The sequence below is a fragment of the Hemiscyllium ocellatum genome, chromosome 11 (genome assembly GCF_020745735.1).
Source record: "Hemiscyllium ocellatum isolate sHemOce1 chromosome 11, sHemOce1.pat.X.cur, whole genome shotgun sequence".
NCBI classification, from domain to species: Eukaryota; Metazoa; Chordata; class Chondrichthyes; order Orectolobiformes; family Hemiscylliidae; genus Hemiscyllium; species Hemiscyllium ocellatum.
In genome coordinates this window covers 10,854,772-10,873,822 of record NC_083411.1, presented here as the reverse complement: position 1 = coordinate 10,873,822, position 19,051 = coordinate 10,854,772, and the positions used below count along the sequence as shown (strand labels likewise).

Here is a 19,051-nt window from a genome sequence, read left to right as displayed (position 1 = left end):
TCGACAAAGGTTTTTGGAGAACTGGGTGTCAGATTGAATTTGAAGTACTGACCATTTAAATCAATCAGAGCATTTAATCTGTCTAACCATTATAGTTTGATAAGGAACCTTGCACTCTCAGAGTAAATGGAGACTGGAAATCACTGCTGGGATCAAGGAGATTAGATTAGATTAGATTACTTACAGTGTGGAAACAGGCCCTTCAGCCCAACAAGTCACACCGACCCACCGAAGCGCAACCCACCCATACCCCTACATTTACCCCTTTACCTAACACTACGGGCAATTCAGCATGGCCAATTCACCTGACCTGCACATCTTTGGACTGTTGGAGGAAACCAGAGCACCCGGAGATGTTAGGTATAGCAAAGCCATCCTTGCTTAAGGCAGAGTAGAATCATTCACCAACAACAATTTGCATTTCTACAGCACTCTGATAGTAAATTTGGGTAGCACAGTGACTCACTGGTTGGCACTGCTGCCTTACAGTGCCAGGGACTCAATTCCAGCTTCAGACGATATTCCCGTGCCTGCATGGGTTTCCTCCGGGTGCTCCGGTTTCTTCCCACAGTCCAAAGATGTGCAGGTTGGGTGAATCAGATATGCTGAATTGCCCATCGTGTTCAGGGATGTGTACGTTAGATGCATTAGTCAGGGGGAATGTAGGGTGGGGGAAGGGTCTGTGTGGGTTACTCTTCGGAGGGTTGGTGTGGACTTGTTGGGTCAAATGGCCTGTTTCCACACTGTAAGGACTTGATGATTCTATGAAAACATTCCAAAGTGCTTCACAAGAGCTCGGTTAGCCAACATTTGACACAGGGTCATATAAGGAGATATCAGTATGGGTGACCAAAGGTTTGGTCGCAGTGATAGCTTTTAAGAAGCATCTTAGACAAAGATAGAGAGTGAAGGACAGGTGAAGAGATTCAGGGACAGAATTTCACAGATTTGGCCCAAGCAACTGATAAAAACAGCCACCACATATGGACTGATTAAAATCAAGAGGTCAGAATTCGAGAAGTGCAGGTATGTTGAAGGTTTGTCGGGCTGGGAAGATTAGAGCAGTTTGTGCCAAGTTTTTCCCCTTTGACCCCATTTTAAGGCATGAAAGCTGTTGTGAATCCTCCGTGAGACTGGACTGGGGCTTGTTAGAGAAGAAGCCCTGATGTTATAGATTGGTCACAATCCATTTTTGGTCACTACTGTCTCAGAGCATGCAAGCAAGCCCACTTGGGGTCACACTCCCATACTTTGGGAAGCCCAGGTTTACCATGGCCAGCTCAGTGCTATGCTGTAGAGGTGGTTGAAAACCAGGACGGGAAATTTAAAATAAAGGATTTGCCAGACTGGGAGCCATTGTAGATTAGCAAGGACATCAGGCAGTGGGTAAGTGGAATTTAGTTTTGGTTACTGTACATTAAGGGGGGGACTCAGAAGGAAGGGACTCCAAACATTGACTTATTTTCTCTCCACAGATGCTTCCTTCCATACCCGGCAACATCCTGGTAAATCTCTTCTGAACCCTCTCCAGCTTAATGATATCTTCCCTATAACCGGGCGATCAGAATTGGACCACAATACTCCCAGAAGACGCCTTCTCTAACAAAATCTAACAACCTCAGCCATGAAAGCGCCAACTGTTCCCCAGCATCCACAGTCATTTAAGAGAAAGAGTTCCAGATTCTTAATGCCTTTTTTTAATGGGAAGAACTGTTTCTTAATTTCTCCCTTTAGGTAGTCTGGCTGTATTTGTAATTATGTCTCTTCAGTCCTGCTATCAGAAATGCATTTTCCCATGTCCATCTGGATGCCTTAGCCCAGAAATGTTGCTGAGAAATCAAGGTTTACCACTGGGAGAAGACAGCAGGGCTCAGCAATATACAACACTTGAATGAAGACCGCTTCTTTTGAAAACATGCTCCTCCCCCCACCAAAATCATTCAAATACCTTAAAATATTCCATCAAGGATCGAGAATACTTCATGGCATGGTCCTTCTTAAGTCTGAACATTCGCAAATAGAGAAGTGACAAGCATCGGTAACTAGATTAAATTAGAGATACATTGTATTAAAGTTAGCACTCAGTACAGCAACACAACTTATGTCAATTATACTTCTCATGTTGGATTCTTGAGGAATACAGTTTGGATAGATTGAAACAAAGTCAAAACAACACATCTTGCTTGGTTAATCACAGTGGGAAATTAAGGTAATGAATAAATGTCACAAAATAGCACAGCGGAGTCTTCTATAATTTGTGAATGTGAGAAGGTAAAAATTTTGCTTCATTAATTTATTTTCTTCATGAAGTAATGATACACTTATAACATTACAATGTAGTTGACTGGAAGTTCATTCACCTGATAGCTGACTTACTGAAACTCACCATAAGACTGCCAGTTTCTTATCAGCTAACGTGGCCATAGAACCTGTGAAATTCTTTAACCTCATGGCGTACCTTGGGAAAGAAACAAGGAACAATCAATAATCCTGACTGGTGAGCATTGCGTGAGCAGCTTTTATGAGTTTTTCAGAGATAGGGGGAACATATGGGCAATATCTATCCTTCGTATGAAGTGACACATTGGTCTTAATGTACAACAGTCTAGATTTTCCAACTGCCTCAAAATATCTCTTTGCAGGGAAATCCGACTCTTGGCTGGAACTGAGAATGTTGCATTATCACATCCATCACCCGTTCTACAATCTGCCTAGTTCTTGTTTTTACTGAATCCAATGAGAAAGAGAAAAGATAGGGAGTGATGTATCATGATCAAGAGTCCTAATTAACCCCCCGCTGTGCTCCATGCACACATCTTGGCAGTATAGATGAGTAGAGATGAACAAGATGAGCAAGAGATGATCAGCGAAGGTGAAGAAGATTCTTGGCAGTGTCGATGAACAGAGAGATCTCGGTGTCCATGTACACAGATCCCTGAAATTTGCCATCAGGTGGATAGGGTTGTTAAGGCATACAGTGCGTTAGCTTTTATTGATAGAGGGACTGAGTTTCGGAGCCACGAGGTCATGTTGCAGCTGTGCAAAACTCTGGTGTGGCCGCATCTGGAGTATTGCGTGCAGCTCTGGTCACCGCATTGTAGGAAGGATGTGGAAGCTTTGGAAAGGGTTCAGAGGAGATTTACTAGGATGTTGCCTGGTATGGAGGGAAGGTCTTAATAGGAAAGGCTGAGGGAACTGAGGCTGTTTTCATTAGAATGAAGAAGGTTGGGAGGTGACTTAATAGAGACATACAAGATAATCAGAGGGTTAGGTAGGGTGGACAGGGAGAGCCTTTTTCCTTGGATGGTGATGGCTAGTACAAGGGTGAATAGCTTTAAATTGAGGGGTGATAGATATAGAAGAGATATCAGAGGTAGGTTCTTTACTCAGAGTAGTAGGGGCATTCAACAGCCTTAAAGCACAGCAGGTCAGGCAGCATCCAAGATCCTATTCCTTGGATGCTGCCTGACCTGCTGTGCTTTAACCAGCAACACATTTTCAACTGTGATCTCCAGCATCTGCAGACCTCATTTTTTACCCGCATTCAACAGCCTGCCTACAACAGTAAAGGCATTTAAATGGTCATCGGAAAAACATATGAATGAAGATGGAATAGTGTAGGATAGATTGGCTTCAGATTGGTTTCACAGGTCGGCGCAACATCGAGGGCTGAAGGGCCCAGACTGTGCTGGAATTTTCTATGTTCTATTGACTTGTAGCTGTGCAGAAATGCATCTCTGAGCTGATGCATGAAAATTGAGAGCAAAAAGCACACGCGCATTGTTTACCACACAGCGCTAAAACCCATTTTAAAGCATTCATGTGTGAAAATACCCACATTGTAAGATCTAAGCTCTCGGATTTGAGCTCATTTACATGGCATTTTGTGAGATGTCTGCACACACATCAACATAGGTGCTCTGGAAAGGGACTGCATTATTGCTGAATTGAGCTGTTAAGCTTGACTCTTTGTGTGTAGCTATGTGGAAAGCAAGATGAGATTTTGTTCTACATTCTACAGCCTGAGGAACTGGTGTCATCAGGCACTCAGTCACTGTGACATCTCAATATAATTTTGTAGCTTGCGGAAGTAAAAGGGAAACATTTGCAGCAACAAGTCTGATCTCTCAATTTTGATTTCATGTTGCGCAGTTACTAAAATTAGACATCATGCCCCAGCTAATGAAGGAAATGACCTTTCATATTATGGTGCATCAATATCATTTCACATATAGCTGAATAAATAGCTACAAACATATGGATGCACATGTCAGAAAACACTAAATTCACAGCATGTTTCAGAATGAGTTATTGATCTCTATTGGTGCATCCCCAATTATTTTTCTGGTTGGCTTACAGAGATTTCTGTTGAGTGAGGATATGTGAAATCAAGACAGGTAAGTGGAATTAAAGTAGACATCAATCATAATCAAAGATATGCACTTAAATTGCACCTTGCACAACCTCAGGAAATCCCTTTATTTTGCAGCCTATAATGTACTTCTGAAGAATACTTAGAGGTGTAAGATTAAGCCAATCTGCCCCTTGAGCCCACTCCCCCATTCTAGTTCATGGTTCATCATCTACCTCAATGTGATTTTTCTTCTTTTTTCCATGTCCCTTGACATTACTGGTAACTAAACGTCCATCAATCTCAATCATGTGCTTGCCTAATGTTTGAATCCTCTGGGGCAGAGAACTCCAAAGATTCACTAAACTCTGAGTGAAGAAATTCCTTTCGTTTCAGTCTTTACTTCTTATTTGTAGACTGTGACTCTCGGTTCTAGAACCCATGGGAAACATCAACCCTGCTTCTTCCCTGTCCATCCTTTTCGAAACTTTGTATGGTTTTAATGAAATCTCCCCTCGTTCTTTTCAACTGGGGACTAATCTCCCCAATCTTCCCTTACAGAACATCCCAGGAATAAGCCTGGTGAATCCCTGCTGCTCTGCCTCTGTAGTACAAATCTTTCCTTAGGCAAGGGACCAGAGCATCACCCAATGCTCCAGGTATATATAACCCAGGCTCTATAAAGTTAACAGCAAGACATCTTTGCTCCTATACTCAACTCCTCTTGTTAAAAAGGACAACATGATGTCTATCTTCTAAATTCCTTGCACTGTCGTGATGTTGGAAACACAGCAGCTGATTTGCTCCCACAGATAAGCAATGTGATTACAAGCAGAAAATCTGAGTTAAGTGTTGCCTTCAAAATAAGCCATGGCCTAGAATACTCTGGAGAGCTCCCAGCCCTTCTGTGAATGGTGTGCTGGAATATTTCACATCTACCGGAGGGGTTTTTAGTTTAATAACTCATCGACATGTTGGCACCTCCAAGTGGTGTCTTCCTATTCCCGTTTCTCTTTCCTACTCCATAATTGAAGACCATCTAAACTTTACACTGTCCTCGGGTTCAGTTAAGAATGTGACAATTCTTGGTTGTACAATTGTGAATGCAAGTTATGCAAACAATATTTTGTCACCACAGGAAATCAGACCATTGATAGGACTGGGATTGGTACTTGGGTTCATTTAAAAGCATTCTACCTCAAAACTTTGAACAGGTCAAGGAAGCATTTCATGCTACTACTGAGCTGTTGTGGCGTGACTGATATTTTCCACTCAAAGGATGTTGCCATCAGTCAACAATAATTTTCCACCAACCACACAACTGAGCAATGTCAGGCTTGAGTTCCCGTGCTACTGTGATGTTGGGTACATTGGCAGTATGCCCAAACGATTGGGAGATTGAATCAAATAGCATGTTCCCTCGCTTATTTGTATGCAATAGTGTACAGACTAGACTCAATTGGATCAAAATAGAAACAAAACACTAAGGTTTGGATGTGATTCACAATAGGGTACACTCGCTAACCAATACTGAGTGCAAAATTCTATATAAGTGCAAGTCTATCTATCCTTCTTTCTTCCTTCAGGAGTATGTGACCTCACCTGGCTGAGATAAATTTCATTTATTATATGTGTTTCCCATTTCACTAGCTTCTCTGAAATTAGGTACTATCTTCCATAGATGTGGCACAAGCTGGACATTTTATTTGGTCACATAGTTACTCAGGTGATTCCAAATATCATGAAATAATAAAATACATAAATTATGAGTGAACAGAATAGCATGTGTTACAAGTCACTTTAAGTATTAAGTTCTGAAATATGACATCTCCGTACAGATCTTAATCTTCTACCCTGATTTCCTCACAGCAGGTTATTAATTATCATCTAAAAATGATTAGTAAAATTATCTTCAAAAAGACATTAACCTGATGAGTTCCACGGTCTCAGAATACATGGTGTATGGGGATTTCGCTTCTAATGGATCACGCTCCATGGCATTTCCACATTCAATGAATGATAGTGCTGCATCTGCATAATTAACTGCTTTTCCAAACTTATCAAGCTGAAAATTAAAAAAGAAAAGAACTTTAGTGATGTGAATCTCAACAAGCGGCAACATAATTTCACTTCTCACCAGTGCAACAGCAGCAGCCTCCTCTTGTAGCTATTAATTTATGTCATTTCATTGATACAAGAAAAAAATGCTAGAAAGACGAAAGCATGTCTTACCAGTGCATCAGCTCTGTGTTTCAGCTTCTTGGCCTCTTGCATGTAGTAATCAGCATTATGCGACCTGCAGAACAGTAATCATCAGTCACAATCAAAGCAACTATGGTTTTGGAGAGTTGGACAGCCAGCCCCTGCCATATCCGGGGAAGGTAATCCATTCTCAGAGGTCAGCAGAGACGAGTGTTGAGTCTAATATCTCCCCACTACAGCTAGTTGGCACTGACTGTAAAATCACACTGGCTGCTCGGAAAGACAAGATAGACAGCCGTGCAAACACTTTGTCCTAGTGAGCTCAAAACACAGTTGTCTGCTTAAGGGGAAAAAGAAAATCATCTGGTCCTGGCATTTTGGGTGAGGCGGTTGTTTTTATTTATCACGTCTTCACAGTGTTCCTGCTGCAAGCCTGTCTGTACAACTGAACAGAAGTAAACAAATGTACCAGCTGTTTAATCCTCAACCTTGACGTTTTGCAATCTGTACTTGTAATAGATTGCAAATATCATTTACACCCAACACTTACGCACTGCTGCTCACAGAGGCACCATTATGATTACCATGAAGGTCCCGCACTCTCAACCTTCCCCCTTGGTGCTTGCTGACCTTTGGGTAGACTAACTACTAGTTGTCTCTCTCTCTCTCTCTCTCTCTAATGGGAGAGCTGCCCTATAGTGCTCTGGATAAAGCAGAGTTTTAAGAACTTCAACCTTGGGTATGACAATTAAAGTGACATGAGAGAAGGGGGTGACAAAACTCCTGGATGATGGTCATTATTAACCATTTACCCATTATTTATATATGTTCTACTGCCGACTAAAGTGAGAGGGGGAAAAGTTCAAAGGAGATGTGTGGGCAAGTGTTTTTGATCAAAGAGTGGTAGCAGTCTGGAATGCACTGCTGGGGTGGTGGTGGAGGCAGATATCATAGGGGAGTTTAAGGGACTTGAAGATCGGTACAGGCAAAGAATGGGGGGATATGGACCAAGGGCAGACAGAAGGGATCAGTTTAATTTAGTATCATGTTTGGCAGAACATCATGGGCTGAAGGGCCTGTTCCTGTGCTGTACAGTACAATGTTCAGTATGTAAATGAGCTATTATTTATACAACACTGCTATTAATACACATGCACTAATAGATACACAATACTCATTGAATAGCCATCTGACTTTCTAATATTCTTTCAAGAAGGAAATTTATCCTTGCTATCTGCCTGGCCTACATATGACTCCAGACTCACAGCAACACAGCTGATTTGTATTTCCCCTCTGAAATGATCTAATAAGTTACTCTGTCGTACTAAAGTAAAACAGTTATTGTTCGTGAATCTGTATCTACACAATTACTTCAGAGCAATTAGGGATGGGCAACAGTTGGTGCTCTGACACCTACATCCCATAAAGAACAGTCATCAATGGCATGACTTATATGCTCCACTTTATTAACATGTGTATCGCTATTATCAATATATCTACCACTATCAAAATATTGTACCATTATTATTAACATATGCCCTAACATTATTGGTATACATGACACTATTATTAAGGTCATCCGGCCTTTAGAAGCCAAACAACACTCCTAAGCTCCCTATGTTTCCCTTGCAAAACAGCTAGTCTCCAACTGTGGCTGTTAATAGGCAGAGGGAAGGACAAACTCAGACTGAACTGAAGAAAACCTTGCATCTGTTCCAGACTTGAGCTCCAAAAAATGTTAGTCTTGGCAAGTACTGTGCTGATACCACTTCATCAAGATGGAAAAAGCACTCAGTGTTTAATATCCCACTGCTTTCAATAAGCACTGTTCCTTCAGTAGGCTCCTGCTACTTTATTGAACACAGTATAATGGCATTCAAATTAACTCCAGTTACAGGAGAAACTAATGACCCTAAGTGAACTTATCTAAAGGAAAGGATCTGTGATGGTACTGGTGAGCCGAATTTGAGCAATGGCTTAAATCATTATCAGATTTGTAGATTTCAGGGCAGAGAAAGTCACGTGTGAAGAACAGGGGTCAAAACTTGAATTGGCTGGAGGAAAGATTAAAACCTGTTCCGTTAGTTAAGAAACATACGCCTCAGCACAAAACAGCTGCACACCACTTTTCCAGGACTTCTGTGACCCTTACGTCAAACAGGCAATAGATAAAGGAGCAGGAGGTCCTCACTCCTGGTTTGCTTAAATTGGCTACAACATAATTTGGAGGTAAGACTCAAGTTAACTGAGGAAATCTAACAGAAGAGTTAATGTTTCAGAGTTATGTGCTAATAAGAAAGTCACAAGTTAAAACTTACGTATCATCAAAAGATAATTTCGGTCTTCTTGGCTCTGAATGCCCATTGGATACTAATGTCCAGGGATCTGTTTGTGACTGGCCATTTTCATGGTGAATGTTGGATGGGTTCAGGTGTGATTCAGCCTCCTGCAGTAAAGAGATTATTTGTTAGTGTAGGAAACCTGAAATCCCTCTTAACAGTAAGCAGGGGCCTCGTGATATATTTACCTGTTTGTCACTACCCTCCATGAGATAGTGACATTTCCACTGATGCTTATATCAATACAACTGTTGATGATTAAACAGAGGGATCAGATAATTCCTGGAAATATTCAGCATGTCTAGCAGCAGTTGTGGAGACAAAAACAAAGTTAACATTCCAAATGGAAGGTGAATTTTCCTCTTTGGAACCTGAATCGTTAACTTTCCCCATGAATGATACTGCCAGACCTGCTAAGTTGCTCCAATACTTTCTCTTTGAAAGGATTCAGAAAGGATTTACAAGGATGTTGCCGGGGTTGGAGGGTTTGAGCTCTAGGGAGAGACTGAACAGGTTGGGGCTGTTTTCCCTGGAGTGTCGGAGGCTGAGGGGTGACCGTATAGAGGTTTATAAAATCATGGGGGGCACGGATAGGATAAATAGACAAAGTCTATTCCCTGGGGATGGGGGAGCCCAGAATGAGCGGACATAGGTTTAGGGTGAGAGGGGAAACATTTAAAATGGACCTGAGGGGCAACTTTTACACACAGAGGGTGGTGTGTGTATGGAATGAGCTGTCAGAGGAAATGGTGGAGGCTGGTACAATTACATTTAAAAGGCATCTGCATGGGCGTATGAATAGGAAGGCCTGAGAGGGAGAGGCTGGCAAATGGGATGAGATTAATTTAGGATATCTGGTCGGCATGGATGAGTTGAACTGAAGGGTCTATTTCCATGCTGTACACCACTATGACTCTACGACTTGTATTTCAGATTTCCAGCATCCCTAAGATTTTGCTTCTCATTTTAGGTCAGACAAATTACTGACTCGCTTTCTCAATGCCTGACCTTTGATTGGAGGAAATACTGCTCTTCATTCTGCATACAATAAAAATGTGTGTTTCTTTAAGGACTGCCACAGTCACATGACACAATGATGATATCATCGACCATTTTGGACAGATAAGCAGCTCTCTCTAACCTTGCTGCCTGTAGAACGAACACCTCCTGTTTAATACTTCCAACTCCTGATCCTTTTTGGAACTTAACACCAATTTTTACCCTAATTGAGTCCATGGTGCCCTGTGGGCTGTTGCATTTATTGATTTATTGTTGTGAGTAACCCCATGGTGCCTGGTGGGCTATCACATTTAGCCAAAGACAATTCCAGATTGTCGTCAAATATCCACCATTCATTAGGTCAATACGACGTGAATCAGTGAAAACACAAGGAAAAGATAGAAGTGAGGGAGGACCGAATAGCTCAGTCAGTTCAGTCAAATATGCATTTGGAAGTGTTACTCATATAATCCCACAAATGATCAGGGTGGGAAATGGTCTGTTTGTTCTTGACTTTTGGGAGTAAAATTCAACTTTGGTGGGGCACAGTGGGAAAGTTTGACATCCAAATGCTCTGTGTAGATTATGGCCTTTCTTCTTCAGTGGCGTCATGAAGAACCAATGCTATTTCAGAAACAGGGAGAGTGTTTAGCACTGTATCTGAGATGGCTCTATACCTGGCCTGGGAGTTCTCAGTGTACTGACACCAACGTGCTTGCAATGGGAACGTATTTCCCAGCAATTATATCCCATTCCGTATTGGCTTGGAAACAAACTGTACGTGAATCACAATTCACGCAATATTGGTAACCTACAATAGGTACAAACACAATCCAGATCTAAGAGGGCATTGCAAGATAAGCGATGGCTTCTGCAGAGGCAAACTTGCCCAGAGGACAAGGAAAGTAGACAGGCAGGAGGCTGGAAGAACATAGCAAGCCAGGCAGCATCAAAAGCTGGAGAAGTCAATGTTTCGCGTGTAACCTTTCTTCAAGATTAGAGAAGGGTTATACCCAAAACATTGACTTCTTCACCTTAGTGAGTTTTGAGAAGATTTGTAGCTCAGGCTGAGGTTCTGGATGTAGGTATGCTTGCTGAGCTGGAAGGTTCATTTGCAGAAGTGTCATCACCCTACTAAGTAACATCTTCAGTGGGCCCCTGAGTGGAGAACTGCTGATGATTTCTACTTTCTATTTATATGTTTGGGTTTGTTTGGGTTTCTTTGGGTTGGTGATGCCATTTTCTATCGTGATGTCATTTCCTGTTCTTTTTCTCAAGGGCATGGTAGATGGGGCCTAACTCGTTGTGTTTGTTGATAGAGTTCTGTTTGGAATGCCATGCTTATAGGAGTTCTTATGCATGTCTTTGTTTGGCTTGTCCTAGGGTGGCTGGGTTGTCCCAATCGAAGTAGTGTCCTTCCTTATCTGTATGTAAGGATACTAGTGAGAGGGGGGTCATGTCGTTTTGTGGCTAGTTGATGTTCCTGTATCCTGCTGGCTAGTTTTCTGCCTGTTTGTCCAATGTAGTGTTTGTTACAGTTCTTGCATGGTATTTTGTAAATGACATTAGTTTTGCTTATTGTCTGTATAGGGTCTTTCAAGTTCATTAGCTGCTGTTTTAGTGTATTGGTAGGTTTGTGGATACCATGATGCCGAGGGGTGTCTCCCCTACATTAAAGAAATCTCAGAAATGAGTGCCAGACTACTCAGGGCCCTTGGCATCATGTTAGCCCACAAACCCACCAACACACTAAAACAGCAGCTAAATGAACTTGAAAGACCCTATACAGACCACAAGCAAAACTAATGTCATTTACAAAATGCTGTACAAGAACTGTAACAAATACTACATTGGACAAACAGGCAGAAAACTAGCCACCAGGATACATGAATATCAAATAGTTACAAAATGACATGACCCTCTCTCACTAATATCCTTACATACAGATAAGGAAGGACACCACTTTGACTGGGAAAACACATCCATCCTAGGACAAGCCAAACAGACACACACACAAGAATTCCTCGAAGCATGGCATTCCAACCGGAACTCACAAACACATTGGGTTAGACCCCATCTACCATGCCCTGAGAAAAAAGGACAGGAAATGACATCACCGACCCAAACGTATAAATAGCAGAAATCATCAGCAGTGCTTCACCCAGAGGCCCACTGAAGATGTTACTTAGTACGGTGGTGAAACGTCTGGAAATGAACCTTCCAGCTCAGCGAGCAAATGCACATCCAGAATTTCTTCACCTCCTGATGCTGCCTGGCTTGCTGTGTTTTTCCAGCCTTCTGCCTGTCTACTTTGCATTCCAGGTCATGCTTCAGCTGTATAAGACACTGGTGTGGCCGCACCTGGAGTATTATGTACAGTTCTAGTCACAGCATTATAGGAAGGATGTGGAAGCTTTGGAAAGGGTGCAGAGGAGATTTACTAGGATATTGCCTGGTATGGAAGGAAGGTCTTAAGAGGAAAGACTGAGGGAACTGAAGCTGTTTTCATTGGAAAGAAGAAGGTTGAGAGGTGACTTAATTGAGGTGTATAAGATAATCAGAGGGTTAGATAGAGTGGACAGTGACAGCCTTTTTCCTCGGATTGGGATGGCTAACATGAAGAGACATAGCTTTAAATTGAGGGCTGATAGATTTAGGACATATATTAGGGGTAGTTTCTTCACTCAGAGAGCAGTAGGGGTGTGGAACGGCCTGCTTGCAACAGTAATAGACTCACTGATATTAAGAGCACTTAAATGGGCATTGGAAAGACATATGGATAATAATGGAACAATGTAGGTTAGATGGATATCAGATTATTTTCACAGGTCAGCACACTATCAAGAGCCAAAGGGCCTGTACTGCGCCGTAACGTTCTATGAATTGTATGGTATAGTAGGATACACTGTTATGAGAATTTTGATTCAGTTTCTCTCTTTTCCCACCAACTTGTCAAAGACATTAATTTATGTATTTATAATCATGAAACAAAACTGTGCAGAGGTGGATAACAATACTTTGGTAGATTTCATGCAATTTACTATTTTCTTTTAGGTATTCAGTGTCACTGGCTGAGCTGAAAAGGATAAAAAAAAGGGGAGTTTGCATGGCTGCAAGGTAAAAGGGGCGAGGGATATATTCAATGGCTCTTTGAAAGTGTGACTACTGGCGTGAGAGACTGAAGGGGCCGGGGGGTGGGGGGGCTGTGGGGGGCGGGAGGGGAAGGGACTGAATCCAACCATCCCTAATGGTATTACTGTTGTTTAATTTCTCACTGTGAACACTCTGGGGATTGTCATTGATAAGAAACTGAACTGAACTGGACATATAAATGGAACGGCTACAAGAGCAAGTCAGATGTTGGGAATACTGTGGTGTGTAACTGAACTCCTGAATCTTCAAAGCCTGTCAACTAGAGACAAGGTACAAGTCGGCGGTGTGATGGAATGCTACCCACTTGCCTTGAAGGTGCAGCACCAACAACACTCGAGAAGTTCAACCCCACTCAGGATAGAGTCGTTCACTTCACTGGTACCCCATCAAAATAGATCTCATTAAAAACTGGTCCAGCCAGTGGTGTCCATGACTGTGTGATCTACAATTGATTCCCATTTAGCTCTGAAGGAGACTGCATCCAGTGTGATCTATGTTGCATCCCTCACATCAGGGTCAGTCATACAATTGATTTAAAATGACAAATCATTAAAATGAAAAGAAAATTAAACAAGTGACTTCTGAGTTTTACATAACGTTAGCAAATAAAAAAGGAACATTTTCACACTAGGCCTCTTGATTAGTTGGGGACAGCCACGAAGGGATCAGATTTCAGTAAAAAAATGTTACTACTGCAGCGTAACTTTCCAATTAACATTGTCTTTTGAGTGCAGGTCTTTGTTGGGATTTGAAGGTTCATGCAATCAACTTTTAAAAGCACATTATACAGCAGGAAAAGTCATTCCATCCTTGAAAGTTCTCTTTCAGAGTACTGGAGACTTGGACCCAAAAGAAAACAATTAATGGTCCCATTAAAACGCTGATGATTGGGGTGTCAGGTACACATCTGTTCACTGGAATCCCACCACAACATTGTAAGGTCCATGAACAAACAAATGTTCCTCAGCCAACATTTTCTTTTGCAATTCTAAACTTTTTTCACCTGAAATATGACCTCATGGCAAAAGAAAAATCAGAAAAATTATATTTGCACAAACAAAAACCCAACAAAATGTTTAGGAAATGTTGAAAAAGGAGCATTACATGATCTGAAAATGAACAGCCTGATCTCATCGGTGAAGAGACTGAGCAGGCCCGAGACATTATGATAATAGCTGAGACTTAACTGAGCTGTTACTATAGCAACAGAATCAATTCAGGTTATGTCCAAGATGCTCACAGAAATTGAGTCTAGTGCAGCCTTACTATTAGTGATATGTATGAATAGTTCAAAGGTATAATCTTAATATGAAGGATTCTGTGTGAAGGTGCCACACAATTTATCAGAAACATTGCTGCGTTCTCTTTAATCAAATCAGACCGTGCTTCATGTTAGTTTTTTGTGCATGAAATAGCACCATTATCCCTTTTATTTTAAGGGTTTCAGCATGAATTTATTCAAAACGGAAAAAAAAAACATTTATTCCACTTGGTTACGGGTGTGTTAAACCAGCTACTGGGAGCTGGTCATTTAACAAAATAATACTTGAGTTATATAGCACCTAAAATGAAAAAAAAGATGGTTTTAGCTCTAGGCACTTTACTGTTAAATTGCATGCAATGAATATTTGCATTTATATAGCACCTTTCAAGATGGCTTAAAGCACTTTGCAGCTAATGAAGTACATTCGAGTGGTGTCACTGCTCTGATGTATAATTGTGTCAATTTTCTCACAGCAAGGCCCTCAAATAGCAACGTGATAATGACATAATAATGTGGCTGTCAGTGATGCTGGCTGAGGGAAAAATATTGGTCAGAAGACTGGGGGATAATTCTCTCGACTTCTTCTGGATAATGGTATAGAAGCATTTATACCCAATCAAGACGGATAACAGAGCCTTGATTTCATTATTGGTATTACCAATGGGCAGTTATTCCAGAGACCCAGCTAATGTTTTGGGGACCAGGGTTTGAATCGTGATGGAATTTGAATTCATTAAAAAAAAATCTGGAACTAAAGAGTCTAATGATGATAATGACTCCATTGACGATTGTTGGGAAAAACCCAACTGGTTCCCTAATGTCCTGTAGGGAATGAAACTGCCATCCTTATCTGGCCTGGCCTATAATTCTTAGAATCCTTACAGTATGGAAACAGGCCCTTCGGCCCAACAAGTCCACGCCGACCCTCCGAAGAGTACCCTACACAAGCCCATTCCCCATTATTCTACATTGACCCCTGACTAATGCACCTAACCTACATATCCCTGAACACTATGGGCAATTTAGCACAGCCAATATACCTGACCTGCACATCTTTGCACTGTGGCAGGAAACTGCAGCACCCAAAGAAACCCAGGCAGACACGGGGAGAATGTGCAAAGTCCACACAGTCACCCGACGCTGGAATCGAACCCTCGTCCCGGCACTGTGAGGCAGCAGTATTATGTACTGATCCACCATGCTGCCCCGTGACTCCAGACTCACAGCAATGTTGTTGACTACCCTCCAGGCAACTAGGAATGGGCACTAAAAGCTGACTAGCCAGCGACACCTTAATTCCGTAAATGAATAACAAAAATGCTCATATTATATCATCAAGGTGTGAACTAGTAGATGAAGCAACGTTGCATTTAAAATGAGAGAAATGTTCTAATTTAAAGGAAAAACAAAGAACCGTGGATGCTGGAAATCAGAAGTAAAATAAGAAATTTCTGGAAAAACATCTCAGTCAAAAAACTGCACCTCTGACAAGACAGAACTCTCTCAATATTGTACTGGGAGCATACATTCGAGTCTCTGGGGTGGGTCTCCAGGTAATACCCTTCAGACACAGAGATAAGGAGGGCTGGCCCACAATGGACATGAACCTGCACTGTTCTTTTCAAAGATGGATTTGCTCTGTATTTTCCACCATTGCTCATCTCTAAGTAAGAAGGGATTAATGGCAATAACTCACAATGGGATCTTTCACATGGGAAGAGGGTTTATTGTCAGCTTTCCGGTGCTTGTATTGTGCGGATGACTGCGAGGCACTGGCTGATACCGAGTTGCCGTTGCTTTCCTGGCTCAGGGGGTTACTCTCACTGTTCCGTCGCTTGGGTTCAGGCTCATCTGGCAAGGGTGACAGCGGAGGTGGGAACTTCCTCTCCCTCTTTGTTAACTGCTTCGATAGCCTACAGAGTAGGAAGAATGAATATTTGAGGGTATGATAAATATTGGGATAAGTCATACAAACACAAGATGTTTTATTAGTTCATCAAAAGAAAGAATGAATGTCTGACGATAGGATAAACATTGGGATAAGTTGAGCAAACACAGAATGTTTAATTAACACAAAAAGCCACTGGATCATCAAGTGAATCCTTTTCTCTCTACTAGGCTAATCTCATTCTTTGATTTGCTCTCTGTACCTTTTAATATTCTTCCTGATGGCAAACTACTTGTTGCAGCATTGATTTTGAAGAGCCAATATTGAGAAGAACATTTGCAATGGAAGGACTGCAAAAATAATTCAGTCCTCAAATGCATCCCAATTGCACTGATGCAGTTATAAATGAAAGCAAAATACTGTGGTTGCTGGAAATCCAAAGTAAAATAAAGGACTCTGAAGCAGTTACATCCAACTCTAAAGATTAACTCCAATTGACAATCAAAGGAAACAGAAAATAGAAGCAGGAGGAGCCTATTCAGCCCTTCAAGCCAACTGAGTTACTGTTTCCACTTCCTACTTATGCCTTTTGATCCCTTTAGCTTCAAGAACTACACCCAATGCCTTGAAAAGATTCAATGTTTTGAGCTCAGCCACTTTGAGGCATAGAATACCACAGACTCGCTACTTCCTGGGGTGAAGAAATTTCTCCTCATTTTAGTCCCAAATGGCCTATCCCATACCCTTCGCCTAGTGACCCCTGGCTCTCAACTCCCGAGTCATTGGGAACAGATGTTCCCAGACTTTCTACATTTTTCAGGTACTTTCTGTTTCTTACTTAAACTATTTTTTTGAGTCAACTTGGCTTAGAGATGTTACTACACACCTCTGCAGCAGGTGGGACTTGAACCTAGGCCTCCTAGACCACGGATAGGCACACTACCACTGTGCCACAATACGGCCCCTAATGATAGAAACATGGATCGTAGTCAGCAGGATTGTAATCCATGAGGGGATAACCCCAATGGATTTCATATCCATTGCCTTGACCACTCGACCACAACTGCATCTTTCATTTCATTTCATTTAGATAGAAATTGCTAATAATTTTCAATAATTTTCCTTATGAACAGCAAGATTCAATATCATTGCATTTATTAGAAATGCTACAAAATCTGTTTGAAATATCAAAATCTGCTCCTATTGCTCACCTCTTTGTGAAAGCAAACCTCAAATTTTCATCACTTTTGGGACAGAGGCTTCTCCTGACTTGCTGATTGGGTTGATTAGTGACTATTTTATATTCATAAGGCCTAATCTTGGCCTCAGACAAACTGCTGTGCCAACACTCTCAAGCCTCTGCATAATTTCAAAAGATTTCTACTGTCTCCAAGTACATTACAGACTTTGTTATTTAAAATTCAAAAGTAAAAACAAACAAGTATAAAATGCTTTTTGCAAGTTACAATATTAAATGAAAGTCAAAGGTGATGAAATTGAAAGGTACTTACTCTTTGCTGCTCAGAAGCTTGTGACCGGAGGCAACTGGACAACTGACAGGTACAAGTGTTGGAGCAGTTATCTCCTTTTCCACACGCTGTTTCTTGTTATCACAGAGAACTTCTGGATGTTCCACCTGCTAAAGAAAGGCAGTCATCGATTGTGAAGGACAGTGAATGCAATATGTAGAGAGATCAGGAGGAGATATCATCCTATGTTATGGTTCTACAAAGCACCATGGAAATCAATGGATGTTTTCATGGACTCAGCTGGACAGTATTGAAAATTGCACAGTGCATTTTGTTAACTTCAGGCCACCATACCTACATGGACCAGCATAGCAAGTCTTCTGGGAAGAGATCATAAAGGATTCATGTTTGACAGCTCATACAGTTCTGATTCGCGAATCGTTACAGTGTTAACGCAGACTATTCAATTCATCAGGATCACACTGACTCTCCAAATAGCATCCCACCCACAGCCACACCCCCATCCTACATTTCCCATGGCTAGTGCAGCAAGCCTGCACATTCTTGGATACTGGAGGCAATTGAGCATGACCAATCCACTTAGCCCACTTGCCTCATTATTGGAGGAAACCACAGCATCTGGAGGAAACCCACGCAGACATGGGGAAAGTGAACACACTCCACACAAGCAATCACCCAGGATGGAATTGGACCCAGGTCCCTGGCACTGTGAGGCAGCAGTGCTAACCACTGAGCAACCATGACACACCTGTTTGATGGCAACAACCAGCTGTAAGAAATATGTTTGGATTTTCTGAACACAATTGGCAGACCGGGTTTGAAAATGATTCTTGAAACTGGCAGAAGGCCTTTCTATAGTAGACACCTGAAATTAAACGTCATATCGGGTAGTATTACAGCAGCTGAGATAATGTTTGAAGACTCATCCACTGAGGTAGTTTGGGCTGAGGTTAGAAACAGGAATGGAGAGGTCACCCTGTTGGGAGTTTTCTACAGGCCTCTGAATTGTTCCAGGAACATCGAGGAAAGGATAGCAAAAATGATTCTCGATAGGAGTGAGAGTAACAGGGTAGTTGTTATGGAGGACGTTAATTTCCCCAATATTGACTGGGAATACTATACTTCAAGTAGTTTAGATGGGTCAAGTTTTGTTCAGTATGTGCTGGAGAGTTTTCTGACACAATATGTAGACAGGCCAACAAGGGGCGAGGCCACACTGGATTTGGTATTGGGTAATGAACTGGCCAGGCATTAGATTTGGAGGTAGGTGAGCACTTTGGCGATTTTGACCATATTTCGTTTATGTTTACAATAGCAATGGACAGGGATAGGTATATACCGCAGGGATAGAGGTATAACTGGGGG

General features: G+C 41.7%; 1 protein-coding gene across 2 annotated transcripts in view; it reads right to left on the bottom strand.

Annotated features, from left to right (window-relative positions):
• Positions 1 to 19,051, bottom strand: part of aff2 (AF4/FMR2 family, member 2) — a 536,530-nt gene that overhangs the window by 11,817 nt on the left and 505,662 nt on the right. Inside the window, exons 12-18 of one of the 2 annotated variants that reach the window (XM_060832402.1) lie at positions 17,708 to 17,835; positions 16,005 to 16,221; positions 8,872 to 8,999; positions 6,584 to 6,647; positions 6,280 to 6,416; positions 2,387 to 2,458; positions 1,949 to 2,042 (exon numbers count right to left, since the gene is read on the bottom strand). In XM_060832402.1, the coding sequence (XP_060688385.1) occupies positions 1,949 to 2,042; positions 2,387 to 2,458; positions 6,280 to 6,416; positions 6,584 to 6,647; positions 8,872 to 8,999; positions 16,005 to 16,221; positions 17,708 to 17,835 (840 nt within the window). The remainder of the gene's footprint in view (positions 1 to 1,948; positions 2,043 to 2,386; positions 2,459 to 6,279; positions 6,417 to 6,583; positions 6,648 to 8,871; positions 9,000 to 16,004; positions 16,222 to 17,707; positions 17,836 to 19,051) is intronic. The other variant, XM_060832404.1, reaches the window with a different exon arrangement.